We start from the raw sequence: 25942 nt of genomic DNA, 5'->3' as shown, positions 1-25942 counted from the left end.
GCAAAACTAGCAGGACAGGGAGGAGAGAAGTAAGGAAGTGACTTCCACAGGGTTGTTCCAGGAAATTCTGGATGATAAGTTGCACCTGTCCAAGACTAAGGCACCTAGAGTAAAGTTAAGGGGCCCTTCAGGCTGAAGACCCACAGGTACTGCACATTAGCAGAGTGAAAGGTGGAAGAGGACAGAAAAGTTGCAGGGAAAAAAAAGATGAGGAATCTGGGTGGACTACTACAGTTGTTTTCATGAGTTCTACAATGTTACAGAACAAGCTAGGTAATGGCTAGTGCTACCACTAGCACAGCATCATGCATTTGGGTTACACTGACTTTTTGGCATAAGTTGCTTAATGAGTTAATAAGGGCAGTGTGAACAAGGTATTTTCAAACAGAGTAAAAAACTTTACAGACTGATATAAGACTGAAGGGAAAGAACTCTATTTTTGACATTGACCTTTAAATTGCACTGATTTTGTCCATTCTGGAAAGCAGTCACCTGTGTTGGATATTCATTTTCTGAAAATTTATTTCTGAAACATTCAGAGTCACAAGGTCTCAAAAACAGTGTTTATTTTAACACATAAAATGTGCCATCTAGCACCAATGCCTGTGCATACCAGAATTCAGTTTGGCTACTACTTTTTGGAACTGGCAATTCAAGTCCTTGACAGATGAGCCTGTGAGAGCAGATGATTATCATAACGCAAAAGTGATATGGACAGAATAAAAATGATTTGGGAAGCGTATCCAGAACAACATTTGTAATTATTAAAAAACCTGTTTCATGTAAGCAAGTTAACACCAGTGTTTTTTTCTTGCCATATTTTCTTGTAAGACAAACCTAAGAGAAAAGTACATGAGACACTCAAGTCCACAAGCCTGAAAACAGGCTTTACATTCTCATTCCATTCACAAATGGAAAACTTTGTAAAGATCCTTTTGTTGTCCCCTCCATCTGTCTTCTCAGCAGCACAGCACAGTCCAATTTATTATTTAAACCATATACACATACTCAGAAGAGGAAAATAAGAAAAATTTGGCCAATGTAAGTGTACAAGACAACATTCCCATTTTTTTTAAAGTAAAAGAACATTTGAGTACAAAAAATAACTTAGAAGAAATGAAGCAACTTGAAAATTTATCTGTCTTGAAGATAACTAAAATTTTCTGGTCTGAATTTTAAAACATTATATTGTAATAGACAACTCTCTTTGAAATTGAATCAATGTTCTCTTTAGTTTTCTGAAACTAAGTTGAGTCAACCATGCTACTTCATTATTTATTTTTTGCAGACTTTAGACTAATCCCAATCCTAATTTTTGAGTAACTGATTCCCAGTGTTTCTTATATGCAGAATCTGATGCTAAGTAAAACCTCAGTTGGATTTCAGGCCCGTCAGTGGGCAGGCAGGTATTTTTTGTATTTTACACAGATTGTGGTAGTTGTCCTCTATACATTGGATGTCTAAAGACATGCTGGAAAAAAATCTGTGAACACAATCGTCCCATGCTGAATTCACATGCTCCATTCACATCTTGAGCTTACCCAGGTCGTCAAAGGGTTGGGTAAGATAGCTAAAAGCTTCATGATGGACATTTCTACAAAGAGAAAAAAAGAAAGAAAGAAAGCTTACAGAATTGTTGCTCACCACCAATTAGGTATTCACTAGGAACTGAGTATTAGAGAAGATTCCTAGGAGTGGCTAACTGTCAATTCAAGTGAACTACCATAGCATCATATAATGTTCTTAGTTGATACCTAAAAAACAAGCACCCCAAGAGAAAACAGATGCTTTAGACATTATCAAAAGAAAAAACTAGTATGAGACATTTAGCCTAGCAGCTAAGATGCAGGTTGAAGGGCCAGAGCTGTGGTACAGTGGGTTAAGCTGCCGTTGGCAGTGCCAGCATCCCACATGGGCTGGTTCAAGTCCTGGCTGCTCCACTTCCCATCCAGCTCCCTGTGATTGTGCCTGGGAAAGCAGTGGAAGATGACCCAAGTCCTTGTGCATTCATGTGGGAGATGCAGAAGACTTAGCTAATGGCTCCTTGCTTCAGCTTGGCATAGCCCCAGCTGTTGCAGCCATTTGGGGAGTGAACCAGCATGCAGAATATTTCTCTAACTCTGCTTTTCAAATAAATCTTAAAGAAAAAAAAAAAAAAGATGCAGATTGAGACACCTGCCCCCCACATCAGAGTACCTGTGTTCAATTCTGGGCTCCTACTCCTGATTCCAACTTTCTACTAATGCAGAACTTTGGAGGCAGTGGTGATGGCTCAGGTAAGTGGGTCACTACCACCCATGTAGGAGGCGTGAGCTGAATTGCTGGCTGCTAGGACCAACCCAATCCAGCCATGGCCATCACAGTCATTTGGAGAATGAAAGAGTAGACTGGAGCTCTCTGTCTCCTTACCTCTCAAAAACTTTTAAAAAGACAATTTGTTTAAAGGATATACTACCACAAAAATGAAAAGACACAGACTGGAAAAATTATTTCCAAGCCATGTATCCAAGAAGTGTCTGGTATCCAGAATAAATAAAGTATTCTTATAATAAATCAGGAAAAGACAACTCAGTTTGAAAATAGGCAAAGTATTTCTCTGGAGACACAAAAGGATACTCACCATCGCTCATTGCCAGGGAAATAAAAATAAAAACCGCAATGAGACACTGTTTCACACCAACTAAGCTGGCTGTAATAGCAAAGACAAACAATAACAAGTGATGGTAAGGATGTGGAGAAACTGGAACTCTCATCCTCTTATGGTGGGAATGTAAAATGGTACAGGAGCTTCGAACAGTCTGTCAATTTCTCAAAAGGTACACAGAGCTCTCATATAACCTAACAATTCCACTCTAAGTATACACTCGAGATTTGAAAATACATGTTCACAAAAAATTTCCACATGAATGTTCATGGCAGAATTACTCATTACAGTCAAAAACAGGAACAAATGAAAAGGCCATTAATTGATGGACGGATAGGATATGTATATCTACACAAAGGAATGTTACTTGACAAAAAGTAAAATCCTGGCTTATGCTAAAACAGGACCTTGAAAACAGTGCCAAGTGAAAGCAGCCAGACACAGACAACACAGTATATGATTCCATTTATATGACATGCACAGAACAAATCCAGAGACAGCTTAGTGGTCGCCATAGGCAGGGACAGGTGGGGGTGGGGACAAGAAGTGACAGCTAATAGGGATGCAATTTCTTTCTGGGGTCATAAAAACCTTTAAAGTTAGAAAATGGTGGGGCAGGCTGTGGCACAGCAGGTTAAACTAGCACTAGCTCCCACACACCATCCTGGAGTCCTGGCTACTCTGTGCTTCTGATCCAGCTTCCTATTGAAGTCCCTGGGAGGCAGCAGATGACTACCCTAGTACTTGGGCTCTTGCCACCCACATGGGAGACCTGGAAGGAGTTCCTGGCTCCTGGCTTTGGCGTGCCTACCTCCAATTGTTGTGGGCACTGGCATTTTGAAAATGAATCAATGGAGGGTTTTTCTTTCCCTGTCTCTCCCTCTGCCACTCTGCCTTTCAAATAAATACTTTAATAAAAAGAGCAAAATAATGTAAAAAAATGAGAAAGTGATGATTTCCTCAACTTTGAAAATACTACATCACTGAACTGTATACTTTAAAAGGTGAACTTTGGGGCAGGCATTTGCCACCGTGCTTTAGATGCTGCTTGGGATGCCAAGGTTTGAGCCCCAGATTTGCTTCAGATTCTAGTTTCCTGCCAATGTGCACCCTGCAGGGAAGCAGGTGATGGCTCAGGTACTTGGGTGCCTGCTACCCTGCGAAAGACCTGTATGGAGTTTCAGGATCCTGGCTTCAGCCTGGCCCAGTCCTAGCTGTTGTAGGTATTTAGGAAGTGAACCAGCAGATGGAAGATTTCTCGGTCACTGTGCTTTTTAAATAAACAAAACAAAAAAAAATTTTAAAAGGTGAACTCTGCCATGTGAATGCAGATCCGAATCACTAATCCTAATACTATCATCCCTTTCCCCTTAGATTTAGACTTAACACCTACTCCTGTTCCCTAAAAGTATAAATTATATTTACTTTTGGCTAAAATTCAGTCAGAAAACTTAAGGAACAAATTCACTCAAAGCAAAGAGAACAGAAACAAGCAGGAGTTATTAAAATCAACATCTTTAATTCATAAAATTCATCATGTCCCTGACTTGTGTCACGTATACAAAAGGTGTGGTAATACAAACATGGGTAAGATACAATTCTTCCCTTCTACAGGCTCAAACTCTAGATGTCACAGAAGCAACCAGCAAAAAAATATGATGGTTATACCCAGGAAAGGAAGCACCAACAAAGGAAAATATTGAGAAACTGTTTAATTGACTGTATTTTTCTTTTATGGACAGATCTACCTGGCTGTATTTTACTTTGTTAAAAAAAAATTAGTGGCTGAACAAAACTCAAAATGATTAGAACTGGCATTTAAAAAACCTCACAGAGATAAAAGAAACTTAAGCTATGTCATTTGTCTGAGGTAATGCCCAGTTACAGAGCTACAAAACTTACCATGGAAGGGACCTTTAAAAAAAGAAGCACACCTCATTTCAGAGCAAGAAACCAAGGGAAGATAGTTTAAGTGATCGCAACACTGAGAGTCAGTGCCTCCAGGAACCATCAGAGCTCTTTGAGCACATCAAAATCAAGGTCTACACTGCACAAAAGCCCAGACACAGTAACCAGCTGATGAAACCTCCCACTCCCCAGAGGACGAAAAACTGGGAATGTACTTACCGATTTTTTCTTTCTTATGTATATAATATGAATATCTTCACTTCGATACTCTTCATCATGTTTTTCCAAAGGAATTTTTTCAAAGTCAAAGTCTAATTGAAGGAGCTGTAAATTTAAAACAGAAATGTTGCAAATTCGTAACATGAACTGACCTGTGGCGACAGAAATCAGAACAGTGGTACCTCTGGGGAAAAATCAACTGGAAAGAGGCAATGTGGAAGCCTCTAGAGGTCCTGAAAATGTCCCACATCGGGGCAGGAGTAGGTAAAGCTGCTGCCTGAGAAGCTGACATCTTGGACAGGCAATGGTTTGAGCCCCAGCTACTCCACTTCCAATCCAGCTCCCTGCTGCCAGGAAAGCAGCAGAAGATGGGCCAAGAACTTGGGCCCCTGCACCCACGTGGGAAACCCAGAAGAAGCTCCTGGCTTCAGATGGGGCAGCTCCAGCCATTGTGGCCAGCTGAGGAATGAATCAGCGGGTGGAAGATCTCTAACTCTGCCTTTCAAATAAACAAATAGATCTTTAAAAAAAAAAAAAAAAAAAGGAAGAAGAAAGAAAATGTCTGTATCTTCATGTTGGAAAGCAGTTACCTACATTTATGCACATGAAAAATTGTTGAGTACTGGATTGTGTACATTCACATGTTTGTTTTACCTCAACGAAACTTTAATATAAATATTTCTAGGCCGGCGCCGCGGCTCACTAGGCTAATCCTCCACCTAGCGGCGCCGGCACACCGGGTTCTAGTCCCGGTCGGGGCACCAGATTCTGTCCTGGTTGCCCCTCTTCCAGGCCAGCTCTCTGCTGTGGCCAGGGAGTGCAGTGGAGGATGGCCCAAGTGCTTGGGCCCTGCACCCACATGGGAGACCAGGAGAAGCACCTGGCTCCTGGCTTCGGAGCAGCACAGTGCGCCGGCCGCAGCGCGCCAGCCATGGCGGCCATTGGAGGGTAAATCAACGGCAAAAGGAAGACCTTTCTCTCTGTCTCTCTCTCTCACTATCCACTCTGCCTGTCCAAAAAAAAAAAAAAAAAATTCTAGTTTTAAAAGGTCACTATCATTTTGCATATTCAAAAAAAAAAAAAACAGAAATTTTTAAAAAACATTTTAGTGGGGCAGGCAGTTAGCCTGGTGGCTAAAACATCTACATCCGACATCAGAGTGCCTGGGTTTGATTCTTAGCTCCAGTTCCCAATTCCAGCTTCCTGGTAATGCAGACCATGGTAGGCAGTGGTAATGACTCAAGGAATTGAGTTCCTACCACCCACGTTAGAGACCAGATTGAGCTGAGGGATTTGAGGAGTAAGCCAGCCAATGGGAGTCTTTCTTTCTTTGTCTCTCAAAATAAAAATAAAACAAAAAATTTTAGCACAGCCATATACTTGCTTTCTCATTAAAGAACAGTAGTCCTTTCAGTAGACAAAACTGCACCTAGCTGTTCCTACAAAATCAGTCACCTGTAATGGAATGGATGTTTGCCCATATAAAGTGGGTATGGGTACCACCAGGGGAAAAAGGATTGAACTTACATAAGACTATGTACTATTTGTGCAACCTCCTGTGGGTCTATCTATCTCAAAAAAAAAAAAAAAAAGTTGTAAATAGGTAGGTATCTAGGTTAAAGTTTCATAAAAATGTGACTGAAAAACAGAAGCAAAAATTTATCACCTGTACATTTCCATCAGGTATTCTCCAAAAGTGAAATACCCATCATTGATGTTTCTCAAAAACAAACATCATGTTGAATAAAAATTAACAACTTTCTCACAAAAGAGGGTCACCATTATTATTTTATATTGTTCTATTAGATAGTGTATCAACCAATGAGAAAAAAAGATAAAGTGTCATGCAAGATGAAAAAGAGGGGAGAGGGCTTAGAAAAATCATGGGTTGTGCAGATTTCTCCTTGGGGTCACACCAGCACAATGTTTACCACCCCAAACTGCCATAAGATACTTGAACTCAGTTATATAAAACCTCTCTGGAAGATAATCACTACAAAGAGAGATTTTCTTACCTCAAAGTATTTTTTCTCGATTTCTGGATTTTTCCCCATTGTTCGTTGTTCATAACAACATATAATACAAGTCTCATATCCACTGAGATCTTTTAGGGTTTTCAGCAATGGCTCCAAAGACTATTGAAAAAGGAATACATATTTTTATGACAAATATTTTCTACTATAAAAGGAACATGGGGAGTGGAGGGATAATTATAATTATTATAATCAATTACTCATCTTTAAATCTATCCAACAAAGCAGATGTAATTCAAGCTCCACAAATGATTGGAAAACAACTCTTAACTAATCAACTCCATTTTATCGAATTTAGTTTCCAGAAAAAGCACTCTAATAACTGTATTTTAAAGATTCCATGAGAAAATAAATGGGTTTCAATCTTTCAAATTTTCATTTTACTTAATCTAATTTAGGATTTAGCAACCGACAATTAACCTTTCAGAAGTCTAACCCTGACATTATTCTGATGACGAGTGATGCCCATAACAGTGTACAGACTGACATTTACAGAAAAACCTTTCCATGCATCTAATAAATCTTGCCACAAGGAGTCCTTTGGAATGCAACTTAATTCTCAATGTCATTTTTAACATGTTCAGCTAAGGAAAAAATAAGATGACCTCAGCTTTTCATTTCACAAATGGCAAAATTCTTCAAAAAGTTTACAAAAGCGATTTTACACCTTTCTCAACATGCTTCACGGGCCCTTATTTTAATCACGGGGGGTGTATCATGCGTCCCTGGTGACTTCTATCATCTCTTCACTGCATCATCCACTATAACACAGTCTGAACTCAGAGACGCTAAAATGTGAAGAAACGTGTGCTTTAGAATCCACGAAATACAGCTCATCTCAAGGAGGAGACTTCGCTCACTGAATGCTTACCTCTTCATAGTATATGCAGTCGGCCATCAGTATGTAGTCTGGTGGCGAAGGAAAGTCTTCTATTTCTTCCCCCCTTAAAAACGTCAAACAAATATTTTAATTGTTGCTTGAATCATGTACCATACTCTTGTCTTATAATAAAAGAACTGGAAACTCCCCTTCGTATTAACCACCCTTTCGGTGAAAAGCAATTTAAAGGCAGGCTACAGATCGCTATCTTAAAACAAGCTGAAAGGCCATACAAACCATTTCAGTACCTTGGCTTGAACAGAACCAGTGACAAGATGCTTGTTCATGTCAATATTCATCTTCAGCAGGTCCTGCAGTTCCTCAAGATCGGTGACTACAACATGTGCCCTACAAAACAACGTCGATGAGGACTAGGCACAGGCTGCGCAGTGGGCACCGGGCTGCACCCCGCCGCCAGCGCTTACCCTAGGGTGGCGGCCATGAGTCCCACGGCTCCGGTGCCTGAGCCCAGTTCCAGGACCGACCGCCGGCTCAGCAGGTGCGTCCCGTCGCCAGAAAACCCGGGTGTTTCCAGGTATTTAGAAAGGACAATAGCTGCGTCCCAGACAACGCAACCCACGCCACCGGAGCTATACTGCTGCAGGCGTAGCACCGTGCCATCCCGCTTCTCCAAAACTCGCACAAAGCTCCGTAGTGGGTCCTCCTCCGACGTCTCCGCAGTTGCCGCCATCGCAGCCAAACCACAGGATGCGGCGCATGCAGTGACGTCACACCCACGCGCACGCCCCGCGGCCCCGCCCTGAGTGGCGGAGCTGGCCGCATGGTGCCACGGCGCGTGCGCGAGTTCCCAAAGCCGCGGGGGCACCGTTACGTGGGCGGGACCGAGCGCTATGCCCCGCCTCCCCAACCCCTAGTCAGCAGAAATCTCTTTTCCAGAAAAACCGAGTGCGATAACCCGCCTGTAATAAAACAAAGGAAACTTCACATTGTTTCTGTATGGATGGAGACGGATTCGCACGGTGGTCACCGCCTTAAGTTCAGGCAACTTCCAAGATCCAACCAAAGACGGCTGTGATCCCGAGTCTCCTCGCCTGCTGGCTCCCGGTTTTCACAGGAATGCGTACAAACGTTGCTGAAGCTTGTCGTTTGGGCTTAACAGTGAAGGCAGTTATTCCTCTAGAGTTTACGTCAGTTAAATTCTTTGGGATTATGTGATGTGTTGCACAAAACAAAATAACGTGTGTATGAATCTACAGGATTCAATCTCTCCTTGGTTTCTTATAATAAAAACACGTATTTTAAAAGCCTTTTAAAAATTAAGACTGGGTGATTTATTAATCTTGTTAAGAACTCTGATACAAAGCACAGTAAAAGGCCACAGACCAGTAAATAAACAACGTGGCTTTGGGCTACTTTACAATTGCTGCTACAGCACTGTCCGCAATATGCTTTTCATCACTTCCAATGAGGGTGTACAAATACCAAAAAAAAAAAAAGTGTCACTCCTCTGATTAAAAAGTTTAATAAAGCTTTAAGTATTTGCTGGTTTAAATATTACCAATCTAAAAAATTTTTTTAAAACATTTCAGTTAACAGGAGATTTACAGAGACGGTTACTAGGTTTTGAAGGCAAGGCGGTTGGTTCCTATGCCATAAGAAGTTTCTCCTCTGAATTTACGCATTAGTAAAGTAGCAGATTGTATTATAGTCCTCAAGTCACTGAAATTTATATAGGTTATTAGCATTATCTTTAAATATACAATATAAACAAAACTGTACATTGATGGCATATTTGTTTTCCAAAACAATAGGCAACTGATGAGCTAAAGACACCGTAGTCTGCCAAAAACAAAGGCACATCTGAGTGAGATACATGCCCTTTCTCCTCTATGATCGGGTTATGTAGTCCTTGCTTACATCTGACAAAATAATAAACAGTGCATTCTATTATTTTCATCCTACTTTTCATTTTTGTCTTCAGCAGCAAATACTGGCATTTAAGACATGGCATTAAACAGTTTAAGAACTGTGGGTGTTATTCACAATTCTCCTAGATGTAAAAACTAGAAGTAAAAACTAGAAGATGGTCAAAGAGGTTTAAAAATCAGTAACACCATTAGCTTCCATGTTTATGTAAATTCATTGCCTTAAAAAGGCAGCTATTACTCAAATTTGAAAAATTCCACAAAAGCACTATCCCTTTTCAGTGCAATCAATGTCACTTTAAATCATATTTTAGCAGAGTCTACAGTGCAATTATAAATTCATTATACTGGCCTTTTGGCAGCACTGAGGATCCAAGACAAGGCAATGCTACTGACCACCTGAGGAAAATGGTGCACGACTTTTGAATTTTTATTTTTCCAATTCTTAAAAGCTTATTTGATCAGTAGCATTTTTGTAAAAGCATTACAAAATAGTACTAAAATACTATGCCTTTTTTGAATAAATTAAAAAAAAACTTTACAAATACTATTCCAGTGTCAATGACTACATATGGCTAAGGTCATTGAGGAGTTTCTGCATTTTCTAACAAAGACAGTCCATACAACGGAGGGTGCGAAAGTTCCCGTTTGTAAGTCTTTGGTGGCAGTTTTGGTAGGTGAGGGCTTGAATTCTGCCTTGGAGGGACAGGTGGAGCTGGAGGATGAACAAGATTATTGTGACTAGAACTAAGAACATAGCATCGACGCGGTACCCTTGGAGAGGGAGTGCTAGGAGGAGTGCTTGGTGAATTCGGACATGTATTAACGTCTCTGAACCACTCTGGATCTCGGTGAAGATGTCCCAGTGGAGGAGGCTGAAGATTAAATGGACAGTTGATAAAGTGTTCTGGAGGCCGAAGGGGAACCGGTGGAGGGGTATCAGGAAGAGGATCTCTTGGCGGTGGTGGAGGTGGGCTGTGCAGAGGTCCATCAAATGCACTAGCAGGAACAGGAACTCTGGGTTTTACCTTTGGAGGAGGAGGCTGTCTCGGTGGAATAGCAGGAGGGTCATCATCAGATTTCATATTCCCCTCAAGAAAAAATAAAGTAAGTAAGCTACTTTTCTGTTCTCCTGAAAATTTTGTAATAAAAATTTAAAGGATGCTGTATCAAGTTAAATCCAGAGGCTCAGAATGGATCAATCTGATTTAATTATCATATTTATGAGTAAATTCCTCCCAGATGAATTCAGGGTTCAATTTAATATTTTTATATGAGATATTTAAATTGAAAACTTAGAAAAGGAGAGGGAGGGAGAGTGGGAGGAAGAAACATGAAAGGAAGAAGAGAATATCATTATACAAGCTGTATCTATGAACTATATTTGAATCTGTTAAAATCCAAATAATTTTTAAAAATATAAATAAATAAATGGATAACAGAACATAAATCCTCAGGTTATTTTGCTGGTCTTACATTGTAGAAGTTTATTTATTTGAATTACAGTGATAAGTAAGTGAAAATAACACACAGTTTTATAGACAGGAAAGGACGTAATGTCGGAGTCTTAACATCCAGTTTCTGCTTACCAGGCATCTACTTCTACTTGCCCAGTGAGGCTCAGAGCAGTAGATCTGAAAGTGTGATCCAGGGCCTGAACCAACAGTACCAGTAGGGAACTTACCAGAAAAGTAAATTCTTGGGCTCTACCCCAAACCCACTGAATCAGAAATTCTGGTGGTGGGGCTCAACAATCTGGTTTGTTGTTGTTGTTGTTTGACAGGCAGAGTAGACAGTGAGAGAGAGAGAGACAGAGAAAAAGGTCTTCTTTTGCCGTTGGTTCACCCTCCAATGGCCACCACGGCCGGTGCACTGCGGCCGGCGCACTGCGCTGATCCGATGGCAGGAGCCGGGTGCTTCTCCTGGTCTCCCATGGGGTGCAGGGCCCAAGCACTTGGGCCATCCTCCACTGTACTCCCTGGCCACAGCAGAGAGCTGGCCTGGAAGAGGGGCAACCGGGACAGAATCCGGCGCCCCGACCGGGACTAGAACCCAGTGTGCCGGCGCCGCAAGGCGGAGGATTAGCCTAGTGAGCCGCGGCGCCGGCCAACAATCTGGTTTTAACAAGCCTTCCAGGTGACTAATGCACACTTAAGTTTGAGAAGCACCAATTCAAATTTGAGGAATTCTTTAAATACTAAAGTTCTTTCCGTCTGTACCAGAAATAAAATGTACTCAGTATCTGTCATTTACCCACTCTCTTATTTTTTTCCTGAGGATTGAACAACTAAATATTTTCCAAACATAACAACATAAATGTTGAAAAAACATAAAGGATAGCCAAAATATAACTGGCAGACTCCGTATAAGAAAGAGCACTATTTAGAAGATCCACAACTTTGAGTAAATAGAGGTAAATCAATGTCCTGGTGATTACCTTGGAATTTGACACATCGTGATCAACCTTTTTTCGAGGAGGAAGAGGGGGAGGAATCAGTGGCTCTTCACTTAATTTATGTAAACTACCACAGGAACTGAAGAAGGACTCTAGAGGAGAAAAAGATTAGGATAAACACAATTCATTGTAATTTGTGATCCCTTTTGTAATAGCATTTGTCAGACTATTATTGCTATTACTGTCTTTTAGACTTTCGGTTTATCCCCTCACCCTGCCCCCAATAAATGGTAGCGTGTGGCACCTGTGGCACCTATTAGTGCCTGATACATGGCAGATATCACAGATTGGGGGGTAGGGAACACCCGGTCCTGACGTGCATGAAATCTTTAGCTCTGGCCCTGCCAAGGCAACCACAGGCAGCATTTAAAAGTTCAAAAAATCTATAGCAGGATAATTTTTAGGTTGATAATATTATATGGCCTGTGAATGATATAAATATACAAATGGTCCTTGGCAGAAAAAAGTTTCCCCGCCTTTGCAATAGATATCTAAAACATTACACAAAAACAAAAATGTTTATATATGCTGTGGTTGCTTCCAGAAAAAACATCCTAAGAAGAGATCATGTATTGCTGAGGTATCATGTATTACAATGAGGTGCCTTAGGTGCATTACCACGAAAATAAGAAAACCTCCATATGGGGGACCATAAAGTAGGTTTGTTTCATATAACTTTCTCTTTGCCAGTCCCTCATTGATAATGTATATGTTATTTAATAACAAAAGGAAATTTATGAAATAATAAAGGGTTAGAGGAAATTACTACTAAACAGGTCAACCAAAGAATAAGAATTACTTTCATTTTGATTTCTTTTATCTATTTCATATAATTATTAAAAACTGTAATTACAGTTCAAGTCCCTGTTCATATATAACACAGACATTATAAAAGGCAGGAACTATGTCTTGTTTGTCATCATACTGAGATTGGGTTCATAGAAGCTAGCAGGGAATTAAGTTGATGAGTTTAATTTTAAGCCTGCTAAGTGAACTTCTTATGAGACATCCAAGTAGAGATACCAAACTCATTACTCCATGGCAAAAACCTCTGTCCTGATCATGTGACTCTGCAGTTAACTCTGACGCACGGGCCAGCAGCTAACACAAAAAGGATGCCTGTGAAGTATGCATGGGGAGGCAAGGCAGAGCACCCCCTGCTATGGATATGTTCCTCATGCCGAACCAGCATCCTCTGTTCTTTGTGAGAGCTCCTTGTGGTGGTGGTGATGAAATCTGTCCTATTCAGGTTAGTCAGCCAATCCTGTCCAGTGCACCCTATCCCACCCAAGAACAGGCCTCATGTCCTCACTTTTTTTTAACGTTACCAGATTTTTATCATGTGCTTCAGGAAAAGCTAACTTTACTCTTTAGTTCTAGCTCTGGAGATGAGGCTTAATTAGCAATCTCATTCCAACACCCAGGGTGACTGGTTTAAGTGTAGACATGTGACTTAATTCAGATACCAGCAAAATCTCAAAGCTTTCCAGAAGCTGCTGAAAAGAAAGTTCCTTGCTCTTCTAGAACAGCACTGGGTAAATCTGTCTCTGTACCCCTGCCCTCATTACTTGACTGAACAAAGCAGCATATAAACTTTGTTACTCTTGCCAGCATCCTCAGGGCCTGGAGTGCAACAGCCTTAGATAAACCTGATCATCTGGACAACACAGAATCAAAAAGAAACCCAGTCACCGAACCACTGAAGCAACCAGTCTTAAAACAGTCTTCTTCTAGACTTCCAATTACATCTATGGAGAATGCCTTCCTATTGTGTAAGCCAGTCTTATACATCGGTCTTCTCCTTACAGAAACACACACATGGAAGCAGAAGACATCTAAATGGTGGGGGTTCCTGAATGTGGGTCTGACTCTACAATCACCACTTAACCACAAAGTTACACTTCTCCATAGCAGGCATTCAAGTGTGAATAGTTTTATTTTCTATCAACAACATTCTCTCTAAGATTAGTTTTCATGAACATTTTTAAATAGTTGCAGTATTCCAACTTGTGAATGTGAGATACTCTATCATATCTGTAATGTTAGTTAATTAAGTCACTTCCAATTTTTTGCCATTCATTTATCCGTCTATCCACTCAACAAATGATTGTTGGGCACCTTATATATACCCTTAGGTACTCTTCCAAGTACTAGTAATATAATAGTGAAAAAAATAGGGTAAATTATTTTTTCCTGGAGTCTAGGGTATGGAGAGAGAACAGATAATTTACTAAATGTATAATGGCTAGAAATTATAAAAATAAATATTAGGTAGGGAAGGGATATGGAAAGCAGTAGAAGAGGAGCAATTTTAAATAGGATGATTAGGAAAGATCTCACAAAGGTTAACATCAAGCAAAAGCCTGGAGGAGGCCAGGGAGCAAGCCGTGAGGCTGAATGAGCGAAGAGCATCATAAGCAGAAGGAATGGCAAGAGAAGTCCAAATGCAGTAACATAAGGTGCTTCAAAAAGGTATGAAATTAAAAAGCTCATTTTGGTGCAAACTTTTGAAATCTGTGCAGTTTTTTTCATAATACATACTTGCCATGAACTTCTATTTTTAGAAAAAGATCTATTTATTGATTAATTTGAAAGTCAAAGTTATTACAAAGAGAGAATGGAGGGCGGTGGGAGAAGAGAGAGAGAGAAAGAGATCAATCTTCCATCCATTGGTTCACTCCCTTGATGGCTGCCATGGCCAGGGCTAGGCCAGGCCAAAGCCAGGAGCTTCTTCTGGGTCTCCCACATCGGTGGCAGGCGCCCAAACACTTGGGCCATCTTCTGCTGCTTTTCCCAGGCCATTAGCAGGGAGCTGGATCAGAAGGGGAGCAGCCAGGACTCAAACCAGCACTCATAAATTGTTTAGGAGAGATTTTGTACGCAAGAATTTTAAAATATTTTGAAACAAAATATTTTCCATGAAGTTTTTGAAGCTCCCTCATATGTCTACTGTGTTCCAGTGGCAGAGAAGCTGGAGTAGCATGAGCCAAGGGACAGAACAGTACTTGAGGAGGTCTACTAACAGATCAAAGGAGGTCAAACCATGTAAGCCTTTGTAGGCCCTTTGAAAAATCCTTTGCTTTTACTTGTGAGACAGAAAGCCAATGGAGGGCTTTAAACCCAAGCAAGACAAGGTCTAACTAAAATTATAAGACCTGTCTGCTGTGTTGAAAACATACTGAAGTAGAGAAAACTGGAGGTTGCAAAGTAGAGAAAATTGGAAGTTGCAGTGCTACTGTAAAGAGAGAGAGAAAGAGTATGGTGGTTTGGATCAGGTGGCAGCAGTAGAGATGATGTGGAATGGTTAGCTCATGGATATGTTTCTAGAGAAATCAAGATTTGAGGATGGGGGCCGGCGCTGTGGCTCACTTGGTAATCCTCCACCCGCAGCACCGGCATCCCATATGGGTGCGGGATTCTGTCCCAGTTGCTCCTCTTCCAGTCCAGCTCTCTGCTGTGGCCCGGGAGGGCAGTGGAGGATGGCCCAAGTGCTTGGACCCCTGCACCCGCATGGGAGACCAGGAAGAAGCACCTGGCTCCAGGCTTTGGATTGGCACAGCACCAGCCGTAGCCGCCACTGGGGAATGAACCAATGGAAAGAAGACCTTTCTCTCTGTCTCCCTCTCACTATCTATAACTATACCTGTCAAAAAAAAAAAAAAAAAAAAAAGATTTGAGGATGTATCACACTTGGGTGTGAGAAAAAAAAAGAAGTAAAAGATACCTCTAATATTTTTGGCCTAATAATGGTTGCTATTAGAATAAAGATGAGGAGGTAGTAGGAAGAACAACACTGGAGGGGATAAGAAGCTTGACTGTGAAGAATTTAAGTTTGAGATTCCTATTAAGACATCCAAATGGAAAGTTCAGCAGTCTGAAGAGAAGGTCTGACTAGAGATACAGGCTTGAGACTTATCACAGAAATGATGAGAATAAATCATGATACAAGAAGTGACAACTAAATGAATAAGAAAAGAGGTCTGAGGACTGAGTCCTACAACTAGCTGTCTGACGGTATTAGTTTGGAAAGATGAAAAGGAGAAAAGACAAGAAAGAGGGATGAACAATATGATCTGCACACATGTGACTTCATCCAAAAAAATGTGTGTATATAAATAAGGGCAAGACTTTGTTGTTCTTGTTTGTTCCAGAATTCCTAGTACTTAGCAGAGTAGCTGGTACAAACTAAGTACAGGCTGTGTATTCCTTATTCAAAAAGTTTGGAACAAGGAAGTGTTTTGGAGGGCCGGCACTGTGGTGAAGCAGGTTAAAGCCCTGGCCTGCAGTGCCGGCATCCTATGAGGGCATCCTCTGGAACACAGGCTGTTCCACTTCCAATCCAGCTTTCTGTTAATGCACCTGGAAAAGCAGCAGAGGATAGCCCAAGTCCTTGGGTCCCTGCACCCATGTAGGAGACCTGGAAGAAGCTCCTGGCTCCTGGCTTTGAATTGGCTTAGTTCTGGCCATTGAGGCCATTTAGGGAGTGAACCAGAGGATGGAAGACTTCTGTCTCTTCCTCTCTCTATAACTGTCTTTCAAATAAATAAAATAAATCTTTAAAAGAAAAAAGTGTTTTGTATTTCGGACTCTGGAATATTTGCATATACACAGAGCTATCTTGGGGATGGGACTCATAACACAAAATGTATTTATGTCTTACACACATGGACAAGCATGACACATAGTTCATGTCCACTGAACCATCAGAAAGCAAAGGTGATAGTCTTAGCCTCCATGTCATCTGTGGCAGCCCGGCGTCACCATCATTCCTGACTGAATTTATACATCCCTGATTAGCAATAATTCTCTTACATCTATTCACACATAAGTACTTAGAGTAAAAATGCCAGTAATACAGTGAAAAAAAGAATGGGTTCACAGTAACTAAGCATCACAGTAGCATCACCAGAATACCTTTATCAGCTGTTAACACCAACAACCACCAATAACCTTACCACACAGCAGAGAGTAAGCAAAAAAACACAGTGAAGAACCTGTCACTGGTGTGTCCCGCTTGCACCTGTGTCATTATAATTATGCTCTGTGGGTGTACTTTGAGAAGTCCCAGCTAATGGGGGCTAGGAGGGTCTTTTTTCCTTCAGGAAAGTGGAATAGTGTGCCTGCATTTTGACTACATCCTGTCACATAGGGCCAGGTGTAGAATTTTCACTTTTTGTGTCATGTTGGCACTCAAAAAGTTTTGCATTTTGAAACATTTCGTATACTGGATTTTCAGATTACAGATTCTCAATCTATATTCAGTTTTCTGTTAAATGACTAAGACCAAAGGGTGTGAACGTTTTTATGGCTTGATATGTTGTTTTCAGATTGCTATCTAAGACAGTCATACTAATATAAGGTGAATCCAAAACATCCATGGAAAAATGGAGCCAGAAGATAAGTTCTGGTATAACAATTCTGCAATCCATACAGTTTTTTCATAATATGCATTTTCCATTAATTTTTTGAAGTACCCTCAAATGCCAATTTACATGGGATAAATAACACACTTTATTTATTTGAAAGAGTAACAGACAGAGAGGGGATGACAGACAGAGAGCTATAGAGATCTTGCATTTGCTGGCTCTCTCCCCAAACTGACAGAAGAACTAGGTCTGGGCCAGAAGAGAGCCAGGAGTCAAGAATTCCATCCTGGTCTCCCACATGAGTGGCAGGGGCCCAAGCACTTGGACCAAGATCTGCTGCCTTTCCAGGAACATTAGCAAGAAGATGGTTGGAAGTGAAGCAGCCAGGACTCAAACTGGCACTCTGATATGGGATGCTAATATGGCAAACGGGAGGTTAATCCACTGGGCCACAGCGCCAGCCCCAGTAATGTACCTTTGACACAGCCTTGCTCATACTTAGAAAAAAATATTAACTCAAAAGACTGAACTGGCAACCAAGTATGCCATAATTAAAATCCCTCTTAGATTTTGAGGGATGACAGTTATCTATCTGTTTCTTTACAACATGTATTTTCTTTGAAATGCAGGATCTATTCATGTCTTGTTGATGGAGTCTTACTGTTTTTCTTCTTTTGTTTGAGCACTTTTGATATTACTATCTTCTTTCTTTTTAGGGGGATGTTTTAGGGATATTCAGAATTTTATGCAGTTATTCTGAACATTTTCCTACCCAATGAAAAATGTATTTTACTATCATACAAAATAATGTTTAGAATTCCTGGTTCTAAAATGACACAGTGTTGCAGTTAATATTATGTCTCTCCCCCACTCCCTACCCCCTCTATATGTTGAAGTTCTAATGCCCAGTACAGGTATTTATGACCTTATTTGAAATATGGTCCCTGAAGATGTATCAAAATAGGACAAAGCATTAAAGTGGGCTTTAATCCAATATGACATGACAGTGTCTTTTGAAGAAGAGAAGAGGAGACACAATGGGAAAGAACACAGCCATGTGACAAAAGAAGCAGAGACTGAACTGATGTATCTATAAACCAAAAGATGCCAAGGCTTGCCAGCAATTGCCAAAAGCTAGAAATGGCAACAAAAGATTTTCCTTTCCAATTTTCAGGGGGAAAATGGCCCTGCCAATAACTTGATTTTTTATTCCTAGCCTCCATAACTATGAAACAAAAAATTGATCCTTTTTTAAGACTTTCAGTTGGTGGTATTTTGTTATGGCAGCACTCAAAAACTAATACACATGATAAAGACATCTCTACTACAGAACAAAAAAATAAGAAAGATCCATAAATTCCAAGAAATACCTGAAGTTTTAATTCACAAAGGCAGACTACAATGTAGAAGGAGACAATTGAAGGAACACAAAACCCAGAGAGTGATAGTGATATGAAATTACTATTCATTCTTTGCCAAACAATGTGCTAGGTATTCTACATAGTACTTGCATTCCATCTTTAATAATTTAGAGGAGGTAATTTGTTCAAGATCACATAATCCCTAGCATGTAGACAGGTCATAAAATGATGAAAACAAACTATAGTAAAGTTTCAAGAGTACACAGCTAGAAGTAATTCATCTATAAGATTTCTTTCATTTCTTATTCTTCAAATGTTGCTAAAACCCGGTAATCCAAATGTAAATTTAATCAACCAGATTATTCCCTTTACAATTGTTTTATTAGAATCAACTTATATGCTTACTTACTTGAATGTGGCAAGAGCACTGGAGCAAAGATGCTATTGCTGCCTATTGGAATAAGAAAAATCAATTCGCAAAGGAGGATAATTTATATATATGGCTTCATTTTGTAAATATCTGCATAAAGTAATATCAATACATATACAGCACAGAACTTTATCACCATCTTTTGCTATGTAACCTTTTAGAAAAGGAACCCAGTACTCTTTGTACCTGGAATGTTTTTCCTTTCTTAGCATAAGTGATTCCTACTTTATCATAGTCTCTCCTTAATTTCCCGCATAGAACTTACTTACCTGTTTTCTTACTGTCTATTGCTCCCTTATGAGGGACTGTGGAGCCCAAAATGTACTAAAATCTTTGTTGAATGACTAAATTAGCAAATAATATGCACAGGGGTAGCATCATGATGTAGGGGGTTAAGCTGCTGCCTGCATTGCTGCTATCCCATATGGGAGTGCCAGTTTGAGTCCTACTTGCTCCATTTATGATACAGCTCTTTGAGAAAACACCTGGGAAAATAGCCAATGATGGCCCAAATACTTGGGCCCCTGCCACCCATGTAGAAGACTCAGATGGAGTTTCTATTTCCTAGCTTCAGTTTGGCCCAGTGTAATCCTTGCAACCATTTGGAGAGTGAATCAGCCAATGGACAATCTCTCTCTCTTTCCCTTTTACTCTACCTTTCAATTAAATAAATCAATCTTCAAAAATAAACAGTACATGGGGCTGGCGCTGTGGTGCAGCAGGTTAATGCCCTGGCCTGAAGCACCAGCATCCCATATGGGCACTGGTTCAAGACCCAGCTGCTCCACTTCCTATCCAGCTCTCTGCTATGGCCTGGGAAAGCAGTGGAATATGGCCCAAGTCCTTGGACCCCTGCACCCGCCTGGGAAACCCAACAGAAGCCCCTGGCCCCTGCCTTCGGATTGGTGCAGCTCCGGCCGTTGCGGCCAACTGGGGAATGAACCAGCAGATGAAAGACCTCTCTCTCTCTCTCTCTCTCTGCATGACTCTGACTTTCAAATAAATAAATAAATCTTTTTTTTTTTTTTTTTTTTTGACAGGCAGATTTAATCAGTGAGAGAGACAGAAAAGTCTTTCTTTTTTCGTTGGTTCACCCACCAAGTGGCTGCTATGGCCGGGGCGTTACGGCTGTAGCGTTGCGGCCGTTGCACTGCGCCGATCCGAAGCCAGGAGCCAGGTGCCCCATCCTGGTCTCCCATGCGGGTGCAAGGCCCAAGGACCTGGGCCATCCTCCACTGTACTCCCGGGCCACAGCAGAGAGCTGGACTGGAAGAGGAGCAACTGGGACAGAACCGGCGCCCCAACCGGGACTAGAACCCAGGGTGCCGACACCGCAGGCAGAGTAGATTAGCCTAGTGAGCCACAGCGCCGGTCAATAAATCTTAAAAAAATAATATGTATAAACATTGCACAGATGATGTTATTATGTTAATCACCATTTTTACAGTTGGATGTCATTTTTCATACTAATACAGCTTACAAAGAATTCTATAGTGTCCTAATTAAAAAGATGACAATAATTACCTGAAAAACAAAATTCCTTTTTATGAGTGTATTTCAGACACTTACCACAGGAACTGTTGAGATCCACATCTAAAAACACACTACTAAGGTCTGAAGAAGCAGATACTGGTGGAGTAGACGGTGTATTTGGAGAGGTTGGTGCTGACACTGTTGATTCAAGCTCAGTTTCAGCAATCCGACTAAAGCTTATTTTATACGGTTCTCTTTCTAATGGCGTTGGATGACCTCGTAAAGTGCCTGAGGTAGAGCCATGTCGGCCTGTATTGGGCCTTATTCCAGGAGATTTTAAGGAGATGGTTGTTTTCCTGGGCTATGAAAAGCAAACATAACAAACATCACTAACTTGTGGTACTTTGTTCTTATGACTTAGAGTTACCTTAATAATTTTTAAGCACACAGTTAAGAGAGTGGAATACAATCTCAATCTCTAAGAACAGCCTGTAGAAATTTCTGGACTTAATTAGCTTACTCTTTAAGATGGACTTGAATATAAGGCAATCTCTTTCCCTAACTGTAGAAATAAATTCTTGACAATATGTGTGCAAACAACTTTTTGCCCCTAAAACGTATGAACCTAAACTTCTCTTTCAAATTATATATCAGTTTTACAAATATCTATGGGGAAAATGATTTATGTGACACATTATGCTATGTGCATCAGAAAAAAAAAATCCCCCCCCTTCTTTTCTGTACTGAATGATAAACCTCCACAACAGTACTTTACAGTTTTTGGAGAAAGTTACTCTCGTTGTCCTCCACCCTAATTTCTGCCCCATTTAAAAAACTCTAGCAGTGGTAAACCAAATGAAAAAGATCACAGAACTCAGATTCTCAACTGTGCCAATATCTCTGGAAAACTTCATTTATTCCCTGTAAGGCTCAGTTTTCTTCATTTGTAAAATGAGGATAAGATCTCTAACATACAACTGTTGTGAAGATGAGATAACAGGAAACTACCTAGCTTATTATTGCTTTGCCCAACATTCTTGTTATAAATGTTTCTACTTCCTTTCAAACCTTGCTACATTTTCAGTTAGCTACTTAGAAATTGGTCTTCCATTATTCCTGTAACCAATGCAAATGCCTGGAGTAATGAGAATCCTGGCAGCTAATTCTGTGAGAGAAATGGGTTCCAGTGGCAATCATGGATCAATGAACCCTAATGGCAACAGACATGGTCAAGCCAGAGGAGCCATGATACATCTGGCTTACTCCTTCCCAAATCTTTTCAGTTCTTTGTTCAATTCAGCTACCTGTTAGATTCTCACATCTTTCCCTCTTACATTAGAAGGGATCAAGAGTGGACAGGTAAACAAGTGGTCTATTGGGAAGGAAGAAGTCAAACTGTCCCTATTTGCAGACACATGATTCTTTATTTAAGGGACCCTAGGAACTCCACGAGGAGACTATGGGAACTCATGGAAGAGTTTGGTAAAGCAGCAGGATATAAAATCAATACACAAAAATCAACAGCCTTTGTATACACAGGCAATGCCACGGCTGAGAAAGAACTTCTAAGATTAATCCCATTCGCAAAAGCTACAAAAAAAATCATATACCTTGGAATAAACATAATCAAGGATGTCAAAGATCTCTACGATGAGAATTACAAAACTTTAAAGAAAGAAATAGAAGAAGATACCAAAAAGTGGAAAAATCTTCCATGTCCATGTATTGGAAGAATCAATACAACCAAAATATCCATTCTTCCAAAAGCAATTTACAGATTCAACATGATACCAATCAAAATATCAAAGACATTCTTCTCAGATGTGGGAAAAATGATGCTAAAATTCATATGGAGGCACAGGAGACCTCGAGTATCTAAAACAATCTTCTACAACAAAAACAGAGCCAGAGGCATCACAATACCAGATTTCAAGACATACTACAGGGCAGTTATAAACAAAACACTCTGGTACTGGTACAAAAACAGATGGATAGGCCAATGGAACAGAATAGAAACACCAGAAATCAATCCAAACATCTACAGCCAACCTATATTTGACCAAGGAGCTAAAACCTATTCTTAGAGCAAGGACAGTCTATTCAACAAATGGTGCTGGGAAAACTGGATTTCCACATGCAGAAGCATGAAGCAAGACCCCTACCTTATACCTTACATAAAAATCCACTCAACATGGATTAAAGATCTAAATCTACAACCTGATACCATCAAATTATTAGAGAACATTGGAGAAACCCTGCAAGACATTGGTACAGGCAAACACTTCTTGGAAAAGACCCCAGAGGCACAGGCAACAAAAGCCAAAATTAACAACTGGGATTAGATCAAATTGAGGAGTTTCTGTACTGCAAAAGAAACAGTCAGGAAAGTGAAGGGGCAACTGACAGAATGGGAGAAAATATTTTCAAATTATGCAACTAATAAAGGATTCATAACCAGAATCTACAAAGAGGTCAAGAAATTCCATAACAAAACAAACAACCCACTTAAGAGATGGGCCAAGGACCTAAACAGACATTTTTCAAAAGAGGAAATCCAAACGGCCAACAGACACAGGAAAAAGTGTTCAGGATCACTAGCCATCAGGGAAATGCAAATCAAAACCACAATGAGGTTTCACCTCACCCCGGTTAGAATGGCTTACCTATAGAATTCAACTAACAACAGATGCTGGTGAGGATGTGGGGGAAAAGGCACACTAATCCACTGTTGGTGGGAATGCAAACTGGTAAAGCTGCTATGGAAGATAGTTTGGAGATTCCTCAAACCTGAATATAGCCCTACCACATGACCCAGCCATCCCACTCCTTGGAATTTACCCAAAGGAAATTAAATTGGCAAATAAAAGACATGTCTGTACCTCAATGTTTATTGCAGCTCAATTCACAATAGCTAACACATAGAATCAACCTAAATGCCCATCAACAGAAGACTGGATAAAGAAATTATGGGATATGTACTCTATGGAATACTACACAGTGGTAAAAAAAAAAAAGAAATCTGATCACTTGCAACAAAATGGAGGAATCTGCAAAACATCATGCTGAGTGCAATAAGCCAGTCCCAGAGGGACAAATATCATATGTTCTCCCTGATCTATGACAACTGAGCACCTAAAAGGTAACCTGTAGAAGTGAAACTGACACTATGAGAAATAATAATTTGATCAGTTCTTGTACTGACTGTTGAGGAACAGCTTACTATTTTATTCTTTTTAGTATTTCCTTTTTCTACTCAATACCATTGGTTGAACCCTTTAATTAAGAATTATTCTTAAGTGTTTAAATCCAGCTGAAAATTGATCCCTGTTAAAATTAAGAGTGGGAATAAGAGAGGGAGAAGACGTACGGTTTGGCACATGTTCCCTCAACTTACCTCTAGGGTAAAGCTAAAAACTTGCCATGGGACTCCAAATCCCATTAAGTTGGCAGGTACGAATGCTATCTTACTAGTTAAAGTGATCAATTTAAGTTCATAACTGATCATAAAGATAGGATTAAGTGTCAAAAGGATCACATAAATAAGACCAGTGTCTGCTAATAATAATTGATATAATTAAAAAGGAGAGAATAATCCAACATGGGAAGCGGGATACACAGCAGACTCATAGAATGGCTGTCGCTCCCCGTCTTTGTGGAGGAACGACACAGGACCCTCCGCTGTTCTTTTGTCTGCTCGGCCCTCCCCGGGTTTGCTGCTGGTTCTTCCCGGGTTGGCTACCATCTCTTCCACCTCCGTGGAAGGGCGGTTCCCCCTAGCCACTTTCCCCACTTCCGCGGGGGAGCGGCACACTGCTGGCCGGCTCTTCTCGGGGGCTGCACAGGTGTTCCTTCAGATAGATGTTCCCCTTAGATGTTCCTCGTGCATGTTGTCTCTCTCCTCCTTTATAGTCCTCTTCCACCAATCCCAACTCAGCTGCCCACACGCCGAGTACGCTGCTCTCCTCCAATCAGGAGCAGGATCAGCTCCTGGAGGTCATCACTCAAGTTGGCGAGAGGCAGCTGCGTAGAAGCTGTTTCCTCCTCTCCCAACGCCATATTGTGGGAGAGCAGATGCATAGAATAAGTCTTAATTCCAGTAACTTAGTCTAGTCCGAGTTGCTCCCCACAATGGCAAATGCCCTAAACAGCACTCTGGCCTCAGAATCAGCCCTTAAGGCATTTGGATCTGGCTAAAAAGCCCATAAGAGTTTCTCAGGCATGGAAAGCCAAGACACTGTGGCAAAAAAATAAAAAGAAAAGAAAAGAAAAAATTAAAAAAAAAAATGACCTGAATGAAAGATCTCTGTGAGTGAGATCCCAGTGGAAAGAAGGGGTCATTGAAGAAGGAAGTACCTTTCTCTGAAGGGAGGAGAGAACTTCCACTTTGATTATGGCCTTGTCTAAATAATGTCAAGGTTTGTGAACTCAAGAGGCTTCCATAGCCTTGGCAGCTCATGACACTGATCACTGAAGTCATAAATAAGAGTGTCAACTGTTAAATCAACAACAGGAGTCACTGTGCACTTGTTCCCCATGTTAGACCTCTGTTCTTAATGTGTTATACTATGAGAATTAACGGTAAAACTACTCTTCAAACAGTACTTTATACTTTGTGTGTCTGTGTGGGTGCAAACTGTTGAAATCTTTACTTAGTATAAAGTTGATCTTCTGTATATAAAGATAATTAAAAATGAATCTTAATGAAGAATGGGATGGGAGAGGGAGTAGGAGGTGGGATGGTTTGGGGTTAGGAGGGCGGGTATGGGGGAAAAACCTCCATAATCCAAAAGTTGTACTTATCAAATTTATATTTATTAAATAAAAGCTTTCTAAAAAAAGTGGCACTAAGATAAAAGTAAGATTTTATCAAAAGCCTGATATTTTCCTCCATAATATAATTTTAGAAATAGTATAGTACTATAAAACAGTATAGTACTATAAAACAAACACCTAGAAACAGCTGATTATATTGCAGTGTTAAAGGAAAAAGTCACTAAATAATGAAAATAACACTAATTTTAAAAGCAGAACAATTTTTCTAAAATTGGACTTACAAATCGAGGTGGCTGCTTGCAGTTTCGGGGTTCAATTTCTAGAGACTTGTTGAACAAATAATCTGTAAACTCTTTTTCAGATGCACTTCCCATGGGGTTAAGGTTTTCAAAGAATCTCTGGAATTAAACAAATACCTATTAAGTATATATTTTAGGTCTTACTACAGTAATGTCATATTAAAAATTTTGAAAAGAATTATTTCTCATCATTTTAGTGCTAAAACAGTTATCAA

General features: G+C 40.4%; 2 protein-coding genes across 3 annotated transcripts in view; both read right to left on the bottom strand.

Annotated features, from left to right (window-relative positions):
- Positions 1 to 549: 549 nt before the first annotated feature.
- Positions 550 to 8942, bottom strand: VCPKMT (valosin containing protein lysine methyltransferase). Its single transcript, XM_051822818.2, has 6 exons — positions 8110 to 8942; positions 7922 to 8032; positions 7676 to 7748; positions 6787 to 6906; positions 4772 to 4876; positions 550 to 1594 (listed from the first exon to the last, which is right to left on the bottom strand). Exons 1-6 carry the CDS (start codon positions 8373 to 8375, stop codon positions 1580 to 1582), a joined length of 690 nt encoding a protein of 229 aa, XP_051678778.1. The 5' UTR covers positions 8376 to 8942; the 3' UTR covers positions 550 to 1579.
- A 10-nt stretch (positions 8943 to 8952) lies between these two features.
- The window catches only part of SOS2 (SOS Ras/Rho guanine nucleotide exchange factor 2), a 110523-nt gene continuing 93533 nt past the window's right edge, over positions 8953 to 25942 (bottom strand). Inside the window, exons 19-23 of one of the 2 annotated variants that reach the window (XM_002718299.5) lie at positions 25710 to 25826; positions 20752 to 21016; positions 19162 to 19203; positions 12008 to 12117; positions 8953 to 10661 (exon numbers count right to left, since the gene is read on the bottom strand). In XM_002718299.5, the coding sequence (XP_002718345.2) occupies positions 10152 to 10661; positions 12008 to 12117; positions 19162 to 19203; positions 20752 to 21016; positions 25710 to 25826 (1044 nt within the window). In that variant the 3' untranslated portion in view covers positions 8953 to 10151. The remainder of the gene's footprint in view (positions 10662 to 12007; positions 12118 to 19161; positions 19204 to 20751; positions 21017 to 25709; positions 25827 to 25942) is intronic. The other variant, XM_051822817.2, reaches the window with a different exon arrangement.

Source organism: Oryctolagus cuniculus, chromosome 12, assembly GCF_964237555.1.
Source record: "Oryctolagus cuniculus chromosome 12, mOryCun1.1, whole genome shotgun sequence".
NCBI lineage: Eukaryota > Metazoa > Chordata > Mammalia > Lagomorpha > Leporidae > Oryctolagus > Oryctolagus cuniculus.
The sequence above is the reverse complement of the archived record's forward strand: the minus strand, read 5'-3'. Positions and strand labels throughout refer to the sequence as shown.

Bases quoted from the DNA above. Each gene is read 5' to 3' on its own strand.
- VCPKMT (XM_051822818.2), bottom strand. From the start codon at position 8,375: ATGGCGGCAACTGCGGAGACGTCGGAGGAGGACCCACTACGGAGCTTT. The intron at 8,033-8,109 runs GTAAGCGCTGGC...GTTGTTTTGTAG, and splicing joins CTCATGGCCGCCACCCTAGG to GGCACATGTTGTAGTCACCG. The intron at 7,749-7,921 runs GTTTGTATGGCC...GACGTTTTTAAG, and splicing joins CAAGCCAAGGTACTGAAATG to GGGGGAAGAAATAGAAGACT.